Source organism: Prionailurus bengalensis, chromosome B3 (assembly GCF_016509475.1).
Source record: "Prionailurus bengalensis isolate Pbe53 chromosome B3, Fcat_Pben_1.1_paternal_pri, whole genome shotgun sequence".
In the NCBI taxonomy this organism is placed as follows: domain Eukaryota; kingdom Metazoa; phylum Chordata; class Mammalia; order Carnivora; family Felidae; genus Prionailurus; species Prionailurus bengalensis.
The window spans coordinates 121152954-121177513 of record NC_057355.1 but is presented as its reverse complement, the minus strand read 5'-3'; the positions used below and the strand labels follow the sequence as shown (position 1 = coordinate 121177513).

Below are 24560 nucleotides of genomic sequence, written 5' to 3'. Positions count from 1 at the left end.
GGCGGCCTGTGGAGCCCAATGGAGACAGGCAAAGCCGTGTGTGCTTTATCGCAGCTTCTCAAGGGAGGTGGGGTCTTTAACAGGACGTGTAGGTCCATTGGGAGGAAATTCCCCAAGGACCTAAGCCACATGCTGCCCCTTGAGAGCACGAGGCAGCACTTTCCCCGTGTTGCCCTTGTGTTCCTAGAACACCTTGCACGGAGCCTGGCATGCAGCATCACCCAAGGCTGGCTTTCTGGGAGGAGCAGAGAAAGTATAGTCGTAAAGGTGAGAGTATCAACCTGAACGACCATTCCTCTGAATGGCGTCTTGCACTGGTCCTTCTCCCTGTCTGGAAAATGGCCCGCTGACAATCCAGGAAGCGTGAGGCAGTGAGGAATGGAAGGTGGGAAGGTCATGGTGAGGTGACGGGGGGGGGGGGGGGGGGGACCAAGAAGATGCCTACAGGGAGGATTGAAGATGCTTTGAAAAAACCCAGCTCGGGGCTCCTGGGTGGCTCCGTGGGTTGAGTGCCCGACCTCAGCCCGGGTCACGATCTCACGGTTCATGGGTTCGAGCCCCGCATCAGGCTCTGTGCTGACAGCCTGGGGGCTGCTTCGGGGTCTGTGTCTCCCTCTCCCTCTGCCCCCCTTCCCGTTCACAGTCTGTCTCCAACATAAACATTAAGAAAATAAAAAATAAAAAAACACCCAGCTTCCCAAGTAGGCCAACCAAACCATGGAAAAGAAGAGATTAGCAGAGTCCCCAGAGCTGAGACCAAGAGCAAAAGAAGGCCCCCACCCCCGCAGAACCTAGGCTTTCAAGGGACTACGTGAAAGAAGAGAACCTCTTGCCAGACCGGTTGCTTTTAAGAAATTTATTTAGAAAAATAACCCTACCCTGCCCTCCTCCCTCTGTGCCATGGGACTTGGGCATCGTGTTGGATTTGACTCTGGATTGGGCCTCCCGTCCGCACGGGGGCCCGGCACATGCTGACAGGCGGCCACGCCGCTGGGTGACCTCACACCCTCTCGGCCGGTACAGTCCTGCGCTCGATCCTTGTCCGGGCCTCTGCCTCCGGGTCTCCGGAGGGAGAGAGGGCCCTGAGGGGCGAGGGCGGCCTGGCCACAGTCTGTGTGCCCCTCCCGAGGCCGGCCAGGGCGGCTGGGGGCGGGGGGGGCTCCGTCCGCCCCCCACCGCCTCTCAGAGCTCAGGGCTGGAAGCGAGGCGAGCTGACGTGAGGCTGGTGGAAGGCATGGGCGCTGTATACCACGTCGGGGGGCGAGGGCGTGCTGGCCGCCAGCACCGAGCACAGGGGCTCATGGCTGCTTAGCACCGACGTGAAATACTTCATCTCTTCCGTGAGCTGTTTGATCTCCTTGCGCAGAGCCGCGTTCTGTTTCTCCAGGTCTTCACTCTCCTGTGGGGAGACAGGTCAGCATCTGAGACTAGCGTCAAGGAAAGCACAGGATCGGGGGAGGGGGGACCGGAGGAGTCCAGACTGGGTTCTCACCGGCACAGCCGTGGGGACGGGCGTCGGTGAATTTTTCTGCACGCGTGGGTGCACGCGTGCACATGTGTTTGCGTGTGTCATATGTGAGTGCGGGTGCATCTCTGCGCGCCTGTGTATGCAAAGATGCCCGGTGGAGCCTATGAAACTGCTGGAATTTGTCTGTTTTGACCTATAAAGATGGCGGTTCCACATGGTCCCACCCAACAGAGGCGTGCACAGGAATGCGTGTGGGCACGCTCCTTTGTGTGTGTGCGTGTGTACATGGGTCTCCGTGAGTGTGTACGTGGGTTGAGAGGGGCAAGGGTAGGTGAGGGGAAGCTGGTTGGCAGGTTAGAACCTGAAGAAACGGCAGAGAGTTTTTCTAGTTCTGTTTGATACAGGTCAGCATTTCCCAAGCTTGCTGTAGCAGAATTTAAGGGCTTGTCACACAGTTCCAGGCTCTTTGTGAAATCTAGAGATTTGAACTGAATGGGTTTGGGATGTGGGGTGAATTCTGGGAATTCACAGAATTTTTATAAAGATGTTTATTTACTTTTTTTTTTTTTTTTTTTTGAGAGAGAGAGAGAGAGAGACAGAGAGCACAAGAAGAGAGGGAGACACAGAATCCGAAGCAGGCTCCAGGCTCTGAGCTGTCAGCACAGAGCCCGACGCGGGGCTCAGAACTCGCAAACGTCAAGATCGGGCCCTGAGCCGAAGGTGGACGCTTCACCAGCTGAGCCACCCAGACGCCCTGGGAATTCGCTGAATTTTATCGAGTGCTCCAGGTCATTCCAATGATCGGGCAAGTTTGCAAACGTGAGTTAAATGCAACCCTAGATTTGTTTTAGTTAGTCAAGCACTAATGTAGTGCCTAAATGTTAGGTGCCTGAACACAGACTATGAACTCAAATGTCCGTCGATTGGCTGGCTGATGACATTAATTGCTGGCCTAGAAGTTGACTCAAAACTACCGTGGGCAGTGGGCAGATATAAGATAACCTACCACGTAAAAGGCACCTTACATAACCCATCAGGAGCATAAGCAGCAATGAGATATCCAGGTTTGCTGCTAACGGCCTTCATCCATGAGCCCAGGGTTTCTTTTTTAAGTGGCGGAAGGGTGTACGACCGGCCTTACCCATCAAGCCAGCTCCCATCTGTCTGTGAAGGACAGATGCAGGCAGGCTCAGCCCCAGCCTGGCATTTCCTGTATGTGGCGTTGAGCTAGAAAATGTGGCTAGGTCGGTACAAAGGAAACCCCTATCTCTAACATGGGGTGGGGGTGGGTGGGATACTCAGACCCACGATGGTGGGGTCAGAGGCACTGGCTTCTTCGGCAAGGTACGGCTGGCTCTCGCTAATCTCGCCAGTTGGCTGTTTCCAGGCACATCCCGGAGGCAGGGCATCCCCTCTTTACCGAAAGGTAAGAGAAAGCAACACATGAGACTGGGTGGGGGGTGGTTGGTAAGACGGGAACTGGGGGCCGGGAGTCCTGGCCCCTTCCTCTAGCCCTTTTCCTCGCCCCCTCTGAGAGTTTCCACTGGTGACAACGTTTACTGTAAATTCTGTGCTCTGAAGAGCCTGGGCAAACCCCGAGGCAGAAGGGAGGGGTAGGGTGGGCGGGCCACAGGGACCAACCGCGCTCTGACCTTCTCCCCGCCTAGAGGCAGGCCCAGCTTTCGGGAAGTGACAGCAGGTTCTTCCTCCCCGTGCAAGCTCTGCTGAGTTCTCTCTAGTTTTTTCTCCCCGCCCCCCGCCCCCCCTGCCTTGCAGATCCCAGTGCTCTAGGATGGGGCGTCACGACTGCTGCTGCCTCTAACCAGAAAACAACCCCCTGTGACAAGAAAGTCATCTTTACCTCGGGAAGCAAGACTGCTTCCTGCTAGGGCCCCAGAGAAACCAGCACTGCCAGCCCAGCAGCCTCACTGCCAGCCAGACACTGGCAAGAGGAAGAGTTTGACTTCCCTTGTAGAAGGAAGTGGCTGATCTGGGGCCTCCTCCCAACATGTCCCCACCTGCCAACGTTTGGTCCACTCTGACCCTCCCTGGGGCAGTCATGCCCCGGAAGGGACTCACACGGGGACAGCTGGCAAAGGCCGTTAACTCGGAGGAGCAAGGATCACATCCCCCGACTTCCCTTAACTTCCCAGTGGCAGCTAGCAATCTAGGACTCAGTGAGGGGGGACGGGAGCAGAATGTTTGGGAAGGAAATGTCGGCCTCTCACACGCATGTCTTCTGCTGCAGTCAGGGAGCAGTGAGCTGGCTCACAGTGAGTTTGGGCTTCCCTGGAAGCTGCTTTCCACTTTTTGGAATTCACTTGGGGCCCTCAGGCTCCTCACAGGAACCCCGAGATGGACACGCTGAGGCCAGCTGGCTACCATTATTCCCACTTCTCAGATGAAGCCAACTGAGACCCTGGGACAAACCTACCCCAAACACCCCCTCCAAATGATTACAGGCTGGTGGCAGCAGCCGCTACGAGGAAAGGCTTTGGAATTTGCCTCAAGACACTTATTTTCTCAGAGGTTCAGACACTTTAGCGATTGACCCAAAGCCCCATAACCATACAGGGTTATGCAGAGCAGGGATCGGCTGGAGGCTTCCCCACCCTCAGCCCCATTCTTCTAGCATACCCAGTGCTTCCCCCAAGAGACTGGTAACTTACGTGACCAAAGGTCTTTGGAGATCACTAAGGAGTCTTCAACTGCCCTACAGTCTCCCAAGAGAAAACAAGGTCTTGATTTGGGTGATCTTTAGACACCGCACTGGAAGCCTGAGTTAGTCATACTTTCCAGTCACAGAGCTGCCTCCTGCCCAGAGTTGGGAGGGAATCATCCATCCAGCTACGCTTTTAGAGGGCTCACTCAAGGCCAGACCTTCTTCCACATGCACAGTGAGGTCCAGAACATACAACAACAGTGGGCTCCATCCGCAGTAACTGGGGACCGGGGTCCTGGCTGGGTGAGCCCCATGACTCTCTTTTCCCTCTCTGAGCCCCAGTTCCTGTTAGAACGGGAAGACTGGACCTCAACAGTGGTTCTCAACCTTGGCCACACATTGAGATCAGTGGGATCCCTGGGGAACCTTACCGATACCAGTGCCTGATTCTGGTTTAAGCAGTCTCGGGTACAGCCTGGGCATTTGGGTTGTTAAAGGCTCCCAGGGGATCCCCTAATGTGCCGTGAACACTGCCAACCATGAGAAGGAACCATGAGCTTAGAAGCTCTCCAAGCCCTCTTCACCTCTGGAATATCTCAGAGTCCGAACTGAGCGTATTAACCTCCAACCCCCACTCGTTGGGAAGGGGTGCGCGTGAATGTCAGGGAGAAGGCTGTTGGGAGCAGAGGGATGTAGACTCAATTTATATGAGAAAAATGAGTGGAAATCGATTTTGTAAAAGAACAATCTAGCTTGACGTAATAATTTTTATTGAATGCTGCCACGTATCAATCACTTTTCAAAGTATTTTAGTTATTATCATATTTAATCTTTGCCACAACCCTATCGGGTAGATAATGTTATCAGACACATTTTACAGAAGAGGACGACCTAAGGTACAGAGAAGTTAAGTAATTCGCTCAAGGTCACCTGGCTCGTAAGTTGCAGCAGCAGGACTAGAAGGAGGCAGTCTGGCTTCAGAGTATGTGCCCACCATTTTCTCTTGCCTTTGACATCTGTTTACATCGTATGACGTTTGGTAATTATCCTGTGAGGCCTCAGCCCTGTTGGCTTTGCCATTTCATCTTCCCTCTTTTCCCATTTCTTGCAAGTCCGGGCGATAAGGTTCACAATTCACCCTCACCTGTGAAGCTGCCTGATGCCAACCCTGTCATGAACTACAAGCAGCTCGGGGGTGGTTAATGAAGAGGCTTCATGGGGGTGTGGGAACATTCTGGGAAATTCCCTACTGGAGGGGCCGAAAGAGGGTCACTCAAAGAGCTCTCGAATGATGGGGAATCCCCAGGCAGTTCCCTTACCCACAGGGAAGCCAGTGAGGACCAAGGCCAAGGACAGGCTCTGGCCCAAGGCTCTGGCAGGGACTCTCCAGGCATTCTGAGCGGGGCTTGGTCCTCCTCCCTGCCAGCTCTGGTTTACTTCTCTTTGAATTTTCTAATCACAATTTCCAGAAGAGTGAAAATAGTCCCGGGTGTTCCTCCTCAAGAGAACATGTATTCGTTTATTGATTGGGTGACCTTTCAGCCCCCACCTACACTTAAGCAGGAGAGTAGTGTGTGAAGCTTATCCCTCGCACCCAGCTATGTTCAGCCTCCTGCAGTTACCAATCCCCGTCCACAAAATGCAGATACAGAGTGGAGCCCGCCATTGCTGGAGAAATCTGCGAACTGACAGGTAGGACATTTCCAAAGCCATGGTAGGACGTATGCCTACCTCTCCAACCAATCTGGGGGAATTAGCCCCAACTTCTGGTCCTCACCCGATGAAGAGAGAAGAGGAAACACTAAACCACAGGCCTTTGCACTGAATAATGTACAAGTCTGATTCTGGAGAAATTTTTACTTTCTTGCCATCCTAAACTCCTCCCCCTTGCTTTCCTCTAGAGAGGCTAGAAAACAAATTCACCAAAATGCTCTGCTTCCCTTGCAGCTAGGCATGACCACGTGACAGATTCTGACCAATAAGGTGTAAGCAGAAGTACCTGGGGGTGGGGCTTCCCTTTTAACTGAAAAAGCAAAGCCTCACCAGGACAAAAGCCACCCTCCCTCAACACAGATTGATGCCTGGAGGTCCAGCAGCTACCTTGCAGCCTTGAAGATGAAAGCCACATACTGAGCATACCTGCACAGAGACAGAAGTAGCTCGGGTCTTTGATGTCATTCCTGCCTTAGCCCTGGTCTGTCCAACTCGAATTCCTTGTGAGAGGACTTCTTCTATTACTCGTAGCTAAATGCAATCCTGGCTGATATCTCAAGTTAGAAAGTTTATCACTAGCAAGCCCAATTCCAAAAAACCACTGATAATTGCCATGAACACAAAGGTTTGAATTAAGTTTTGTTTTGTTTTTTAAACCTGCCAGGCCTCTGGGACAGTGTCTGGGTATAAAACCCCTACAACTGTACCAAACTCACTCCACACCTTCTACCTCATGCACCTGACGGGTTTCAAATGTCACTGCCCCCCAAGTCTCAACCCTGGCTACATACTGAAGTCACCTGAAGAGCTTCAGAAAATCTTAATTCCTGGATCTCACTCCTGTGAGAGGTTCCAATTTGATTGTCCTGGAATGGGTCTCAAGCATCAAGACTTTTAAAAATGCTCCCCATGGCGCAGTCGGTTAAGCGTCCGACTTCAGCCAGGTCACGATCTCGTGGTCCGGGAGTTCGAGCCCCGCGTCAGGCTCTGGGCTGATGGCTCGGAGCCTGGAGCCTGTTTCCGATTCTGTGTCTCCCTCTCTCTCTGCCCCTCCCCCGTTCATGCTCTGTCTCTCTCTGTCCCAAAAATAAATAAACGTTGAAAAAAAAATTTTTTTTTAAAAAAATAAATAAAAATGCTCCCCAGGGGCACCTGGGTGGCTCTGTCGGTTAAGCATCCGACTCTTGATTTCAGCTCAGGTCATGATCTCCCAGTTTTTTGGGTTCGAGCCCCGCGTTGGACTCTGAGCACTGACCACGTGAAACCTGCCTGGGATTCTCTCTCCCTCTCTCTCTATCCCTCCCCCCCCCACTTGCACTCTCTTTGTCTCTCTCAAAATAAATAAGCTTAAAAAATTGTTTCCCAGGTGAGCTTAATGGGCAATTAGCTTGGGAATCATGTTCGTAGCTGATTCCTCTTTTTAAAAATGTAAGAATATAAATATGGGCAGTGTTTAATTTTATTAAAATGTATTTTATATATTTAGATTTTTATTAAATATTTTTATTTTATAATCTATAGTAAAAATAGCATAATACAAATAACTTTAGAGAGATGGGAGGATGTTTCTAAGTCAAAAGTATTTTCTGAAAGTAAATGCCTAGTTAAGGCAAAGGCCTTACTATCCCGATTGCTATTATCTTTGGTGAAAACAATTTCAAGTAGCCCAGAACAGTTCATTTTTATGACAGAAGAGCCAGAGGTAGGACATCTATTCGAATCTCATTAATGATAACTTGATCAAACCAGGTACCCTTTAAATTGTGGAGCTCCATGAGGGTCTATCACTGCCTTCACTGCTTTGCCATCATTGATTAGGACAGTGCGTGGCACATAGTAAGTGTTCAATAAAATCATGTTGCTTGACTGCCAGCTTGAACTCTCTAATAATTTACCAAACCCTGCTTATGAAGAGTCTACTAAGTAAATTTATGATGTCCGTGACATTTCCAAGGGAGTGTTTAACTAAGCATTTACTAGCTTTTATAGCTTCTACTTTATAACAAGGATAGTTGCAAAAGAGTGGAAGAGATTCACTTTTTTAAAAAGGCCCAGGTCAAATCCCTACTCAGCAACACTTTTGTTCCGCAAACTGAACCTATGCGTGGGAGTAGCAGAATGAGCACCATTTTAGGAACTCTGCATATAATTTCCTTAGCTGGAACCTGGCTTTCCCCATCCATTCCACACGAAGGAGACTTGAAAAGCCAGGCCCGTGCTCTTAAATTTTTATAAACTCGAAAGTATTATTATATACGAAGTCACATACGACTTACGTCATATGTGACTTCGTATATAATAATACATCTGATATCTCCATCTGATTGATTTGTAGGAACATGCCAAGCGCTCTGCGTTAAACAAATGAACAAATATAACCTTCTCAATGCAAAACAAAACAGAACAAATGCAATATTGTTCTGCTTTTATATTTACTCTGTCATTTAACTATCGAACAACCCAGGGAGGGGCTATTGCTTCCCATTTTGTAGATCACAAGTTAGGTTCAGACCTATTCCCCAGGCAGATCTGAATTAGTTTTGTTGACTCTCCCCACCCTACTCCCCGCCCCTACCCCTACCCCTACCCCACCCCCAGCGGGCTCCTGCTCCCTGCCACAGGCTCCTTCCTGAGTTCCTTCTCCTGATCTCAGAGGCCTGGGCCCACAAGGCATATTTTCCGACTCTTGGCCCTTTTCCAACACACAGTTTGGCCTCAAGGCTCTGCTGAGCACACCCTTTCCTCAGGTCCTCCCAGTCTCCCTTCTACGATCACAATCTGTCAGGGCTTCAGACAGACCAGACCTTCCTTTGCTCACTGTCCCCGCCCCGTCTGTCCATTAGTTACATTCAACATCGCACTATTTGATTTTCACCGAAGTACTCTTCACTTTATGTGTTGAGCCTGTTTGTCATTTATTTGCCTGTTTTGTTTCTTTTTTTAAAAAAAAATTTTTAACGTTTATTTATTTTTGAGAGAAAGAGAGCACGAGTGGGAGAGGGTCAGAGAGAAAGGGAGACACAGAATCGGAAGCAGGCTCCAGGCTCTGAGCTGTCAGCACAGAGCCCAACGTGGGGCTCAAACTCACGATGAGATCATGAGCTGAGCCGAAGTCAGATGCTCAACCGACTGAGCCACCCAGGCGCCCCTGCTTGCCTGTTTTCTAGTGTGACTTCCAGTTGAATGCAAGGTCCATGAAATCAGGGACTCTGTCTTGTCCCTGCTGTGCTCTCAACGCCTAGAACAAGCCAAGCCGTACCTGGCACCTGGGGGGCTAATACATACTTGTTGGGCGGATGAATCATTTCTGCTAACATTGGATCTAGTCCTGGGAATATGGCCTTTGCTTTTATAATTTTCTGGATCACTCTACCCCTTTAGCAGCAAGGCGTGTTCTCATACCAGCCGAGGACCCAGAAAATACTTTGGTTAGAGGATCCTCCGTTGCAGGAAATTACATTTTGGCCCCAGGAATCCAGCCCACTCTGCGTGGCCCTGAACTTTATCTTCCTTTTGAATTTTGATAAGAGCTCAGGTCACCTTCCTTGGTTTCCTGAAACCAAGAGTGATGAGTCGTGTGCTGGGACCGTTCCAGCACATACCTGTTGTCCTGGTGTAATTCTTACTAGTGCTGTTTTTGCTTCCAAAAGTGTTCCCATTTGGAAGATAAGTGGTAAGATTTACTAAAACTTGACCCCCACATTCTAGCTCAGTGATATCATCTTTGTCCTTGTCCTCACTGTCCTCCGGAGTTCACTCAGATCTCTATTTGCCCATTTTCGTATGTTTTTGAATAAAAAAAAATATGCAGTATAACTACCTTTAAAATATTTTTAAAAAATCATACCCACCCATGATTCTAGTACTCTTAACACAAGTGTTTCCATTTGCACATGTTGCCCTCTTGCCCTTTTTAAGAAACACAAACACTCATTTGTATGAAATCTCAATGGTTGTACAGAATACAATTTGTATTTGGCTTTGTCTCGACTTTGTCACCTCTCCATAATCACCATAATTATCATTTTTATTGGCTCTGTCATCAAATGGAAGATCCGCACTTTACCCCAAATGGTTTTTTAATGTTGGACATTTAGGCTGCTCTCAAAATGTTGCTATTGTAAGTAATACCACAGTGAACATCTTGGTGCATTCTGGGTTTTGTTCGGTTATGTCCTAGGATAAATTTGTAGGAGTGAGATTAGCAGAGCAAAGGGCACAATCCGTCTTCCAGTTCAGGGCCGTATTGCAGTAAAAGGGTTATGTAAAATATACAATGTTGGGGCGCCTGCGTGGCTCAGTCGGTTAGGCGGCCGACTTCGGCCCAGGTCATGATCTCACAGTCCGTGAGTTCAAGCCCCGCGTCGGGCTCTGTGCTAACAGCTCAGAGCCTGGAGCCTATTTCAGATTCTGTGTCTCCCTCTCTCTGACCCTCCCCCGTTCATGCTTTGTCTCTCTCTGTCTCAAAAATAAATAAATGCTAAAAAATAAAAATAAAAAAAATACAATGTTACCAGCAGTGAATACATGTGTCAATTTCACTCTAATCCCATTGGCATTTAGGCACTATACTTTTAAATAATTTATTTGGCCAATTAGCCTTTTGAGGGTTTCTTAATTTCGTTGTAATGTGACAAGTTATTGACAACGAAGGAGGAAGAATTTTCTATGGGTCTGTTGCCTAGAACAGCATTCTCAACCAGGGACAATTTTGCCTCCCAGGGAACATTGGACAAGGTCTGGAAATATTTTTCCTCATCACAGCTCAGGGGTGAGGTGCTGCTACTGGAATGTAGGGGTTAGATTTTACATTTTACAGTGCACGGGATCCCCCTCCCCCAACAAAGAATTATGCAACTCAAAATGTTAGTGGTGCCGAGGCTGAGAAGCCCATAGTGTGTATCATTTTCACAATCAGAATAGAAAATTGGGTTATTTTCATTTTGGTAGGAAAAATGTTACGTAAGTTTTCTGTTCATAGCTTCTGCCCACTTACCTATTGGAGTCTGGATGTTTTTCTTAAAAAGGACGTTCTTTCTATGGTATAAATATGACATCTGCATTTATTTCTTTTGATGCAAATATTTTCCCCAATGTATTACTGTCCTTTTCATTTTGTATTGCAACTTTAAGACCTTTTTAACATAAAGGAACGTTTGGACTTCAGGCCCTCTCAACCCGGGACTCTCTTTCTCATCACTTGCTGTATATGCTTGGGCTATATTGCCCAAGATTGGCTAGGTCATTCAAGCCTTCTGGTTAATGGTTTACTTCTTGGCTTACCCTTTGCAAAAGGACATGTAGGAGCAACACCCTCTGAATAATAAAGTCCTATTCAACAAAGTGGTACAAATCAAAAGCAAATGGTGGGCAGGCAAGAGGTTTAGGTTTTTGGGCGTCCTTGAGAAAGACCTCAGTGTCCCCATTGGTTACACGGCAGGTTGGTTTGCAGCATCTCTGAGTTATCTTTTAATTCTGTGATTCTATATACAAGGGAATATGACCATAATTATTGTTATACCCCCCGCCCCCCCCCCCCAACCACGCTACCACATGGACCCATAATGATGCTCTCTACATAATGATATCCCACAATCTGAAGGGGACTTTGTCCTGTGGAACCACTCTATGCCCCCTAGGAAGCAGGGTGCCAGACTGAGTACTACGGAGGAAACTAAGAAAATCCCCAAGCAGTTTGGGAAAGGACTTTTTGGTGAGATGCTCCCATGCTTTTCAAGAGAGAGAAGTTTGGGTGCTGCTCGCTGAGGACAGCTTCATGGAGACATCTGCTTGAATGGGCACCATCATTTTGGGACTTGGGACCTGTAATCTCATTTGAACAGAAATTCTTCCTAAACATCAAGACTGGTATGGAGCTGGCCTCCTTCCAAATATGCCTCCCAAACTTAACCACACGGACCCATCATCAGTGGTACAGGCATCCAGGGGTGGTATTGCATTGCCTTGACATGCTTTTCTTTCCCAAATGAAAATAGTCTACATTGTTGTTCTGCTTTTTAACATGGTACACATTCATCACAAAAAAAAAAAAAAAAAAAAAAAACAGAAAAATACTAGGGTAAGATAAGCTACTCAAAACTCATGACTCAGGAATAACTGCTATTAGCATTTTGGAGAACATCTTCCCAGATATCTGTATGTATGCAAACATGCCCCAAACCCACAGATTTTACATTAACAGGATTGTATTCTGCAAACTGTTTGTAACTTGCTGTTCTCCCCTCATTGCTATGTCATATGTATCTTTCTGTGATACAGACATACATAGTCATTTTTAGTGGTAGCGTAACATTCTAGTGTCTGCATGTGTCATAATATGCTTAATCCCCTATTGTTGGGCATCTGTCCAGTTTTATAGTATTGATAAAGTGTTTACTGGTCATGATGAACTAAGCATCTTTGTGCATTTTTTCTTCAAACATTTGTAAGTGGAGCTGCTGTGCCGGAGTATTCTTATGTGAGATGTTAATATTTATTGCTGCACAGCCTTCTTTACAAAGGGTTTCAATGGACATGTTGATATATTGCATCGAGACTTTACTTTCTTGACTAGGCCTAATCATGGAGGGGGAAAAAGTGTGAATTTTGGAGGTTGTTGCTTAAAGAACAAAAAAGTAAAGTTAGGAAGAGACTCAAGGAGGATATCAGAGAAGGTGAATATAACTTCATGAGAGTCTGAAGGAAACAGGCAGTATAGCATCATGGCTAGGGAGATGGGCTCTAAAGTCAGGCAGACCTCGTTACAAGCTGTATGATCTTGATCGAATTACTTAACCTAAGAATTATGAAATAAGGCTTTTGTGCAGATTAAATGAGATACTACAGGTAGAGCCATTAACACCCAGCGCCTGGTACACAGTCATGTATTTAATTAATGTTTTCAATAAAAGGAAATTCATAGCAACAGAGGACCAAGAGAAGTGACTATTTTCCACAAATGGCTCACTGATTTTCGCTGAATTTTTTAAGGGCAGAACTAGCCAGACATTCCTTCTGTGTTTTGTTTTTGTTTTTGACCTATGCCTTCTCCATGCAAATAAGCCTTATGGCACTGTCTTCCAGAGAGAAAAGAGAGAACTCCAGGAGTGAAAAAGAACCACAAGCAGCTTTCTCTTCCAGTCCTCCCCAGACGACCAAGAACAATAGTGTCATTCTAAGGAGGCCCAGGGGGTTGACATCTTTGCTCAACTGTGTTTCCTCCATTACTCAATCTTCCTCCGATCTGTAAGTAACTTAATTCTCACAGCAGCAGTTCAAAGCTTCACTTCACGCATAATTTACACTCAGGACCTTTGTTATATATGGCATTAAAGATATCTCCTGGAACCTGGAACCCTTTTTCTTTGTTCAGACTAGTAGAAGACTCCTTTAGGAGCCAGCCCCAGGAAAGCACCTTTCCCACCCCCAGCTAAGGGAGTACTCACAGTTGCAGCTTTCAGATTTGGCCCTGTTCCTCCACCTTGCTTCCAGTTCCATTCTGGAGGCCAGATCTGACTTGTCAAAGGCATAGTTCTGGGCTAATATTACTGTCTCCCCAGCATCTCTTCTACTTTTAGCCTTTTCATGAACAAAGCTTCTCAACTGATCTCAACTTTTCTTTTCCACTGACCCAGGACACTGGCTCAAAATCCTTCAAGCCACTACAATCAACCAGGATGGCCACACAAGTGACACTGATCTGCCATTCCTTATAGTGGTTTGTCTAGTACTGTAGAAGTTAGGGTTACTCGTGACAAATCCCAACTTATAGTTGGTTCTCCCAAAGGACTGAGATATTTATGTCAGATGCTCAAGAGATAAAATGTCACAGAGGAAGACTATTCAGTGTTTGAAATCAAAATTAAAAAAGAAATCATCCTGGGGCGCCTGGGTGGCTCAGTCGGTTGAGCGGCCGACTTCGGCTCAGGTCATGATCTCGCGGTTTGTGAGTTCGAGCCCCGTGTGGGGCTCTGTGCTGACAGCTCAGAGCCTGGAGCCTGCTTCGGATTCTGTGTATCCCCCTCTCTCTGCCCCTCCCCTGCTCATGCTCTGTCTCTCTCTGTCTCAAAAATAAATAAAAACATTAAAAAAATTTTTTTTAAAAGAAAAGAAATCATCCTTGCTTCCAGTTCCATATGTAGTAACTTGCTTCCAGTTCCATATGTAGTAATGACTGATGTCGAGAATGTAAATATGTATATTATAAACATAAAAGCACATGATAAAAACAGCCAAGCTGTATAAAAAAAGGGGAAAAGGCAAAGTATCTCTCTTTTGCTTTAGACCTTTCATCCTATTTTTCAGAAATAAATATTAACTTTGAGGGAAAACCCATGTGAAAAATTTTAAGTTCATACACATATGCACATGTATGTTTTTCTTTTTATTAAAAACATACATGGGAGCAAACTAGGTACCATATTCACCCCCCTTTTTCACGTAAGCGTATAGAAGCTTGATAATCTTTCCAGATTAACACATTCGATGTAACATTTTGACAACTTGATAGTATCCCATTGAATGGACAACTATAGTTTATTTCATTACTTCCTCACCCATGAATATTTAGCTTGTTTCCAGTCTTCACTATAACCAACAATGCAGCAATGAGTGTCTTCACGTGCACATAATTGTGTAATCTGTGCGCATGTCTGTAAATAGACTCCCAGGTGTAAAATTGCTGATATTTTACACCTGAGTAAAATGAGTGACAGGGTATGTGCGCTTGTAATTTGGATGGGCTTTTTCTTAAAATTTTATTTTATTTTTACATTTATTTATTTTTGACAGAGAGCACAAGTGGGTTAGGGGCAGAGAGAGAGGGACACAGAATAGGAAGCAGGCTCCAGGCTCTGAGCTGTCGGCACAGAACCCGATGCGGGGCTCGAACCCACAAACCATGAGATCGTGACCCCAGCCGAAGTCGGACGCCCAACCGACTGAGCCACCCAGGTGCCCCTGGATGGACTTCTAATGGAGTTGTACTGACATATTCCTACTAAGTAGTATGTGGTGGTGCCTGCTTCTCCATTGCCTTGGCAACGTCACATATTAGCAACATTTTTTGTCTTTGCCAGTCTGGCAGGGAACCTTCCGGTTGCTTTAATTGTCATTTCTCTAAGTGAGGTCTAGAATCTTTTCCATATTTATTTGCTATCTCTTTCTCTCTTTCTGTAAATTGCCCATTTATAATCATTGCTCATTTTTCTTTTGGGTTGTTAATCATTTTCTTATTCATATGAGCTCTCGTGTGAAGTAAATATGCCCTTTTTTGGTCATGTGTATTACAGATATTTTCCCCAGTCTGTGATTTGCCTTTGATTTTGCATAGAATATTTTGAGCTGTATAGAAATTTTTATTTTTTATGTATAAGGGTAACGTATATCAGTTTTTGCCTTTACGGTTTCAGGGTTTTGTACTTTATCTGGAAAAGTCTTCATTCCAAAATAATTTTTCAATGTTCTTTTTTTCCCCCAAATTTCTTTTTTTTTTTTTTTACATTTAATCTGTGTGCATGTTGTATGAGAAATGAAGACTCTAGCTTTCTTTTTCCCAAAATGGCTAGCCAGTTGTCCCAAGTCTATTTTTTTTTTAATTTTTTTTTTCAACGTTTTTATTTATTTTTGGGACAGAGAGAGACAGAGCATGAACGGGGGAGGGGCAGAGAGAGAGGGAGACACAGAATCGGAAACAGGCTCCAGGCTCCGAGCCATCAGCCCAGAGCCCGACGCGGGGCTCGAACTCACAGACCGCGAGATCGTGACCTGGCTGAAGTCGGACGCTTAACCGACTGCACCACCCAGGCACCCCCCAAGTCTATTTATTGAATAATGCAGCTTTCTTTCACTGGTTTGAAAAGCTATCATCATTATTTTGCATTTTCTCTGGTGCCTAGTTTTTAGGAAATGACATATGTATCTGGGTCTTAAATTTCAGTTTGTTTTGGGGTCTCTTTCTGTATTCTGTTCTGCCCAATGTTCTGCCTTTTCCACATTGTTTTGATTTCTATATTTATAATTCAGCTAATCTTCTTTAATTACCCTCCTCTAAAATTTTCCTAAAAGCTGTCACATGGTTGTTTTTTACCAAGAACTTAGAATAGCTAATCTAAGTCTCTTCTAACTGCCAGAAAGTCCTATTGGGTTTTTATTGGGATCAAATTAAGTTAAATTGATAGATTTATTTCAGGAAAATTGCTATCTTTACATAAGGCATATCTTTCCACTTATTGGAATGTTTTTTTTTTTTACTCACTTAGAATAATTCTAAAGTTTTAAAAAATTGAGCCCTGCATATTTTTTGTTAAATATATTCTTTCCTTACATTTGCCATTATAGGTATTATATATATGTATATGGAAAAGTATATATATTTTTAAATATATATATTAATGTTTTTTAATGTTTATTTTTTTAACATTTATTTATTTTGAGAGAGAGAGAGAGTGTGAGCAGGGGAAGGGCAGAGAGAGAGGGAGAAAGAATCCCAAGCAGGCTCTGTGCTGACAGCACAGAGCCCGACCCGGGGCTCAATCTTACAAATTGTGAGATCAGGACCTGAGCTGAAACCAAGAGTTGGACACATAACCAACTGAGCCACCCAGGCGCCCTCATTGTTGGTATTATAAATGGAATCTTTCCAACCATTAAATTTTCTAATTGGTTGTGGTTTACATATAGGAAACTTTTTACTTTTTTGTGTTAACTTCGAAAGCTGACTGGGTTTTCTTATCACTTTTAATAGTTTTCAGCTGAAAGTGGATCCACTTACTGGATCCACTTATTAGCTACTGATGTCTTTTGGAGATGAACTGGTCCAGTATGTAAATGAACTAGAATTAAAAATGTTTTTTAATGTTTTATTCATTTTTGAGAGACGGAGAGAGACAGAGCATGAGCGGGGAAAGGCAGAGAGAGAGAGGGAGATACAGAATCCGAAGCAGGCTCCAGGCTCTGAGCTGTCAGCACAGGGCCCCACACGGGGCTCGAACTCACAAACTGCGAGATCATGACCTGAGCCGAAGTCGGACGCTCAACTGACTGAGCCACCCAGGCGCCCCTAAATGAACTAGAATTTAAATAAAAACTTAGGGGCGCCTGGGTGGTGCAGTCGGTTAAGCGTCTGACTTCAGCTCAGGTCACAATCTCACGGTCCGGGAGTTCGAGCCCCGCGTCGGGCTCTGGGCTGACGGCTCAGAGCCTGGAGCCTGCTTCCGATTCTGTGTCTCCTTCTCTCTCTGCCCCTGCCCCCTTCATGCTCTGTCTCTGTCTCAAAAATAAATAAAAACGTTAAAAAAAAATTAAAATAAATAAATAAATAAATAAATAAATAAATAAATACTTTTAAAAAATTAATTAAAAAAACATTAAAAAGGAAATGAACTGGTCAAGATGTGCCTTTGTCATTTTTCACCAATGCATCTACTATGCCTCACAGATTCCATGGTTGTCTGCAGGAGGAAAGGAAATAAGTGTGGTAAGGGCTTGTGTGAAACATCCAACAGAAGAGAATTGAAATGGAATGTCGACTTTGTTTGTTGATATCACAATTATGAAAAGAAGCACCTGATCCAGTTTACATGAGGGGTACTCAATGCCAGGGATGGTAGAAAACTGGCAAAAGATTAAACCGTTGTGGAGGGGCGCCTGGGTGGCGCAGTCGGTTAGGCGTCCGACTTCGGCTCAGGTCACGATCTCGCGGTCCGTGAGTTCGAGCCCCGCGTCGGGCTCTGGGCTGACGGCTCAGAGCCTGGAGCCTGTTTCCGGTTCTGTGTCTCCCTCTCTCTCTGCCCCTCCCCCGTTCATGCTCTGTCTCTCTCTGTCCCAAAAATAAATAAAAACGTTGAAAAAAAAAATTAAAAAAAAAAAAAAAAGATTAAACCGTTGTGGAAAGAGGCTCCTTCCCTACTCTATTTTAAAAGCAATCCGTATACAGCATTTTGGTATAAGCCCCTTATAGGATAGATACTGAAAACGCTAAATAATAAGTAACCCACACTCTCACTGCAGAAATGAAGTAACGCTTTTGGTATTTTAAGAGAGATAATAGTGGCAAAGCTGAAACCGAGAAAATGACACTACCCCAGCATAGGACGCTAGCACAGCAATGCAAGCACGGCCCTCATTTGATACGGTACTCTCAGTCGCTGGTCTTTACAATATTGGTAGATGGATCTACGGCTATGTCTGAAGCCCAGAGAATGGTTCCAGAACTTCAACATGTGGAGCCAAGCATGAACTCAAGAGTAAACCAAGCCCTTGACCTTAAGGATGCTGGTGGCAAGCCAGAAGATTTTTCTACCTGAATCACAAACATAATTAAGAGGATAATGGATACAGAAGATAGGTGATTACTTCTAAGAGGAAATGGACATTTCAGACCACAGCCAAACCCTCTGCTTGAAGGTGGCAGACGTACGTTATGTGGCTGTCAAAAGCTTTTACCTGAAGTCAAGAAACAAGCTGCACTGGCTGTAACCCCCAGGCTAGCTACGCAAACCTGTGTGACCCACTCACTGGGCAAACAGTGAGCCTGACCACTGTGGTGCTCAAAGGAAAGGAACGAGGAGGAGTTTGTCCCCAGATGTGGGGAGGCTAGGAAGGAACATTCTAGAGACTGCGGTTGGAGGTGTGGGTGTGGATGTGGTGACTGCATGACTTGGGGTCTCCATGCATCCCAAGCCCAGAGATTCTCTCACTCGAGCCATGGCCAGTATAATCAAGATGGGCCAAATCTTCTGGTTCTGAATCTTGTCTTACAGAGAGAGAGAGAGAGAGACAGACAGACAGACAGACAGCTGCGCCCATTGAAAACTTTGCCATAGCAAAGAAAACATATGTCCCCCTCACTGATGTGTCTCTGGGCTTGAATGAAGACCAGTGGGTTGAATTTACAGGGAAACAGTGGTGCAGCTCAAGATAGGGAGGACTCTTCTGCTCAGGTTGGGAGGGAAGGAGTTCTCCGACAGAAGTGAGCAGGTGTATGTTGGGGACCATTTCAGCGGTGTGTGTGGGGGGGGGGGAGGGGGGCGCATGTAGAGGAATCTTAAGCATCAAAAGTGTGTCTGAACTTGCCAGCCCTTAAGAAATCTCTCAGCCCTGAGATTCTGCAATGTATATATAGTCGTGTGATAATTTAGCTTGCTTCTATAAGAATAACTATTATTAATATTACTCTTATTATACTTAAAATTTTTGAGTATTATATGCCAAGCAGTGTGTTCAGCTTTTTCGATGCACTATCTCTATGAGGTAGTTACTGTCATTTCCCATTCTATAGATAGGAAAATTGAGTCTAAGGGAGGTTACCAACATTTCTAAGGTCAATCACACAGATAGCAGGTGGCAGAGCTGGGATTCAAACCCTGTGCTTCTGACTGCACAGTCACGGAGATATACTTAATTCACACTTTTTTTTCTTTCTTTTTTTTTTTTTGTTTTACTTTTGCAAACTTATAAAGCTTACAGCAGTTTTACAGTCTCAGGACATTGTCTACTTACACAAAAAGCAAGGCTTTATCCTTTCCCATTTTTTTGATGTTTATTTTTATTTATTTATTTTTTAATTTTTTTTAACGTTTTTATTTATTTTTGAGACAGAGAGAAACAGAGCATGAACGGGGGAGGGGCAGAGAGAAAGGGAGACACAGCATCGGAAGCAGGCTCCAGGCTCTGAGCCATCAGCCCAGAGCCCGACACGGGGCTCGAACTCACGGACCGCGAGATCGTGACCTGAGCCGAAGTCGGACGCTCAACTGACTGAGCCACCCAGGCGCCCCTGATGTTTATTTTTTTAAGAGAGAGAGACGGAGCGTGAGAGGGACAGAGGAAGAGGGAGACACAGAATCTGAAGCAGGCTCGAGGCTCTGAGCTGTCAGCACAGAGCCCAATGCAGGGCTTGAACTCGCCAACTATGAGATCACAACCTGAGCCGAAGTCGGACACTCAACCGACTGAGCCACCCAGGCGCCTCTATCCTGTTTAATTTTTATTTGTTTGTTTGCTTGCTCTAAAGAATATTGAATTAGAATCAGAATCTGATAGAGACAAGTGCATGATCATAGATTTTCAAGCTTAAAATAGTAAATTGGAGTGTGGTAAGAGCCTAAGCCATAATGAAATCACAGAGAATATGGAAGTATCGGGGTCCCCAACAACTTCACATTTAGACGGCTTGAAGAGAAGAAAGAATTTGGTGTTCATTCATTTATTTTTTTTTTTCGATTCAACAAATATTTATGACCTTAAAACTATGTTGGGATGCAAAGAAGATATGCTGAATACACTTCTTATAAAACACAAGCACCCGTTCAGAGATGTTGGTGCAGACTATTCTCGGCTTCCCTACCAAGCTAAAAGAAGCATCTGTTTTCCCCCCTAAAACTACACCTTACTCTTTCTTGAGAGCATTAAAACAACTATTCCAACTGGTTGATTGCCACGGTAATCTTTCAAATAAACACAAAGCATACTTCTTGCCCTTTGTGCCAATTGCCCTTTTTACCGTTGAAAGACATTACGAGGATGCTCGAGGTTCGGGAATGGTTCAGGAGGAAGGAGAGGAAGGCTGAGCTGCTAGAGGAAGGGATGAAGGGATGGAAGAGGGAGGAGCCAGTGAAGAAAGAGCTGACAGACTAAGGGACCAAGGAAGGGGCAGAATGAAGAGAGGGAAGGCGGTCAGGTAAGGGTGACAAGGAGGAAACAGTGCTCTGGCACACGGCCAGAATTCAGAAACGTTGATCAGAGCCCTGCTCCGCCAGTAGAATTGCAGCTCAGCACCACCCGAGGCTCTTGCTCAAGCCAGGGGTCAGGACCTTCTCTAGAAAGTTCCAGACTAGAGGCAACTCAATCAGGACAGTGACCGTCCCAGATAAGTGTACTTGAAACTGCCTCTTTCACAGATCCCTTGGGATGTCATGAAAGATATTTCGAAATAAAACTTAATGATGTTCAGGAAGGCGAAGTAATAAGGTGCGGCCCCCTATGGAGGCCTAGCCCCGGACGCAAGGACCAGGGTGGCTGTCAACTGGCCTCCTAGGGGGTGGGACCATATGTGATCCTAACGCTGGGCTCCTGGGTTCCCCCAAAGTGCTTCACACCGTGTAAATTCCTCCCAAAGACAGTCCTGCCTTCCTTCTGCAGAGGCACAAGCTCTCTCTGCCTCCTCCATCTCCGAGCAGGCCGTTCTGGTTCCACCCAGCCCTCCTCTGGGCCTCAAGTGATCAACTCATTTACACTTCATGCCCTCTTGGGGGTCAGGAAGAAGGGCTCACTTCTCTATCAGCCCCATGGCTCATGTTCTGCTACAAAGTTTTCTCAATACAACCATAGGAGAGCCTCTCCTCCACACCGCTCCCCACAGCCCTACCCTGCCACTCTCCCCCGCCCCTCCCCACATACACATCCCCACGCAGACAGGCTCAAAGGTGTGGTCCAAGCACCCACGAGTGGTGGGGAGCAAAGCCCAAGGCTCAAGAGAATGAAGGAAGTCCTGAACACTCACCAAGTGCAAGGTGTCAGCCTTCTGTGTCTGCCTCTGTCGGCTCTTCTGGGCAGCAATGCGATTTTTCTCCCTTCTCTGAACTTTTCTCACATCATCAGATGAGTCCTGGGAAGCAGACAAGACGGGAATGGGGTGAGTGTGCTCCTCCCTTCTGAGTTAAAACAGGTTCTCCTGCCGTCCGGTATCTGTCCGTCCATCCGTGTGTATCTTTTCATTTGCCCATTCACTCCCTCCTTACCTAAAGGCTGGGCCCAAAAGAGAACCTTCCCCACACTCTGTCACGCTCTCTTACATCTATATAGGTATGCTGGCCAAAAGCTACAGGAAGAAGAAAAAGACCCTGGGGCCTAGATAGGGCTGTATTTGGAAAAAATTGGTTAAGGCGATGAAGTGTGTTTTATCACCTCTCCAGCCCTCTAGGGCTGCTCCACCCTTATTCTTTTCGGCCTAGAATTTTCTTGCTTTTTTTTTTTTTTTTTCAAAACTTTGTTGACACCAGCAATGTGACGACTTCTGTGAAAATGCTTTTTCAGAGGTGCTCTTGCTTTTTTTAAAAAGATTTTTTTTAATGTTTATTTATTTTTGAGAGAGAGAGAGAGAGAGAGAGAGTGGGGGAAAGGCAGAGAGAGAGGGAGACACAAGATCCAAAGCAGGCTCCAGGCTCTGAGCTGTCAGCCCAGAGCCCAATGCGGGGTTCGAACCCACAAACCGTGAGATCATGACCTGAGCCCCCCAGGCACCCCAGAGGTGCTCTTGCTTAATTCCTCAAATCTGTGAAGTTGATATTATCGTTTCTATCTTATATGTGAGGAAACTGAGGCTCAAAGGGCTTGCCCGAGAGTTCACAGTAAGCCAGGACTTACATCTTCTGCTGCTAAGTCTGATGCCTTTCCAAGCCACTCCCCACCCCTCACTGGTTTGTACCCATGTGTCTTCTCCCACATCGCTGGGCTCAGGTCCCATCCCAGATCAGTCTCTCTTTCCCCCTGCATTCCCTTCATTATGCTCAGTGACTCTGACATTCCCCGTGGCTCTGAGCACAATGCCTAATACAAACTAGAGACTAAGAACAGCTCTAACGGTGGAGATTACCTGGCTGTGGCAGGTTGCTGATGGGTGCTTAGGAGGACAAGAGGACCTCTGGTGTCCTCTAAGTATATCCCACAGATGGACATGTCCTCTACGTGGGCAGAGAGGTTAGCTCCAGCTGTCCCCCAAACACTGCAGGATAGGCGTAGGAGCCTGAGTAAAACTCTTCCACCACCCCTACCCTGTTCCCTCTCAGGTCCACACGGGACAGAGGGGCACTGTTCCTGGGGCAAGACCCTGTGCTCTCCAAGCGTGTCTCACCAGCATGCCCAACACTTCCAGGCCATCGCAGTAGGAGGGCATCGGGTCAGATGGGAAGGAAGTGCTTTTCTCTAAGGGGCTGGGAACCCAGATTACCATGGAAGCCATGAGTAATTTCCTTCCTAAGAAGAGTACAGACTTCCAGGCAGCCCGAGCCACCCTGATACCATCTGGAGCAGAGGACTGGATTGTTTGCCCTCTAGAGGTCTCTGCTATGACGTCTCCCCACCTGGTGCTCTTCTGTGCGGTATTCATGACAGATGCTGTCTTATATGTTTATATACTTTTATTTTGGCTGCAGCATCTTGAAAGCCCTCTTGGATGTCTATGCTAAGCAAAGAATGTGGTTTTTAAACCACAGAGTTGGGGAAGACATTTTAATCTCTTGATGTATTAGGTGAGAATGCAGAAGCCTTTCTATAGGGAGGGATGTCAAGGAAGGTGGTGAAGAGAAGTCTCCAAAGGTTTGGGGTCAGGGTGCCTGGGGGGCTCAGCTGGTGACATGGCAGACTCTCGGTTTTTGGCTCGGGTCGTGATCCTCAGTTCGTGGGATTGAGACCCGCGTCAGGTTCCGCACTGACGCTGTGCCCAGCCAGCTTCTGATTCTCTCTCTCCCCCTCTCTCTGCCCCTCCCCAGCTCATGGTCACTCTCCCTCAAAATAAGTTAATAAACTTTTAAAACATTTAAAATAAAATAAAATAAAATAAAATAAAATAAAATAAAATAAAATAACAATAAAAATAAAATAAATAAGCTTCGGGGCTGGCAAGGGGCCCCTCCTGTTGGCACCCCTCAAGCTGAAAACTTTTGACTCGGAAGTCACCATCTAGATTCCAAAACGCCCCCAGACTCTCTACCTCGATCGCTCTGCTTTCCCCGGAACTGAGCCGAGCTGAGCTAGAAGCGAGTGCGTCCATCAGGTTCCAGTACTGCCTCCCGATTGACCCTTTCCTCCTGCCCAGCGGCCACAGGGGAAAGAAAGAGGCTTCGCGACAGCGCCCCAGCATCGCTCTCCGCTGGCCGTGCTGGCGGCAGGGGCAGGGCCCCTGTAGGTCCTCCTGCGTCCGCTTCCCCCTCCGTCTAACTTGCTCTTTTTTCTTCTTCGCTTTTCCCCGTTGCCTCTCTCTCTCCCTCTCTCTCTCTTGCCCTGCTGGCTGCCCCACCCCGTCCCCCACCCCCCACCCCCCCGCGACCCCACGCGCCGGGGCCCGGGGTGCATGCGGCCTCTGTGATGCTGTGCCCCTCGGGTTTCTCCCGCCTTGCAGACAGGTGGACCCTCTCTCCTTGGAGAGGCCGCGGTTCTCTGATGCACATGCCCCTCCTGGCTTCCTAGAAAGCTTCGCGGGGTGAGGACCCGGCTGAGGCGGGGGCGGTGGGCCCCGTCTGGAACCGAGAGGAGAAGGGGCCCTGGTGGAATGGGTGCGGGACGAGGGTCCGCGCCGACAGGCGGCTGAATTGCAACCACCGTCGTAAGTCTGACGGGGCGTTCCTGCCACCAGCCACTTCCTCGCGCCCCGGGGCTCCCTGGGCAGCCCAAGCAGGCCTGGCCCTCCCGCTGCCCGCCCCCTCGGAGACGCAGAAGGTGGGTTGCAGGGAAAGGGGGACCCTACCTGCTTGCCCGGGGGAGGGGAGCGGCTGAAGCTGGAGTCGCTGCTGTCGGAGCTGTGAGGCATGGCTGCAGTCTTCCGGGCTCTCCACCCAGCCCCCGACGCGCCCGCGGGCTCTCTTGTCACCAGCTGGCCTCCCTTCCTGGCTGCTCCCGGGCCGCCAGCCCACCCCCCTGCACAGGTCCCTCCTCTGCCCGCCCTGCAGCCACCTCTGACCCCCGCGTCCTCCTCGCTCTGGGGTGCAGAGGCACTGCTCC

General features: G+C 47.1%; 1 protein-coding gene across 1 annotated transcript; it reads right to left on the bottom strand.

Annotated features, from left to right (window-relative positions):
* Nucleotides 1-841: 841 nt before the first annotated feature.
* Nucleotides 842-24560, bottom strand: BATF (basic leucine zipper ATF-like transcription factor). The gene is made up of 3 exons (XM_043556662.1): nt 24307-24560; nt 21346-21450; nt 842-1399 (listed from the first exon to the last, which is right to left on the bottom strand). The coding sequence occupies exons 1-3, from the start codon at nt 24367-24369 to the stop codon at nt 1190-1192; spliced, it is 378 nt and encodes a 125-aa protein (XP_043412597.1). The 5' UTR covers nt 24370-24560; the 3' UTR covers nt 842-1189.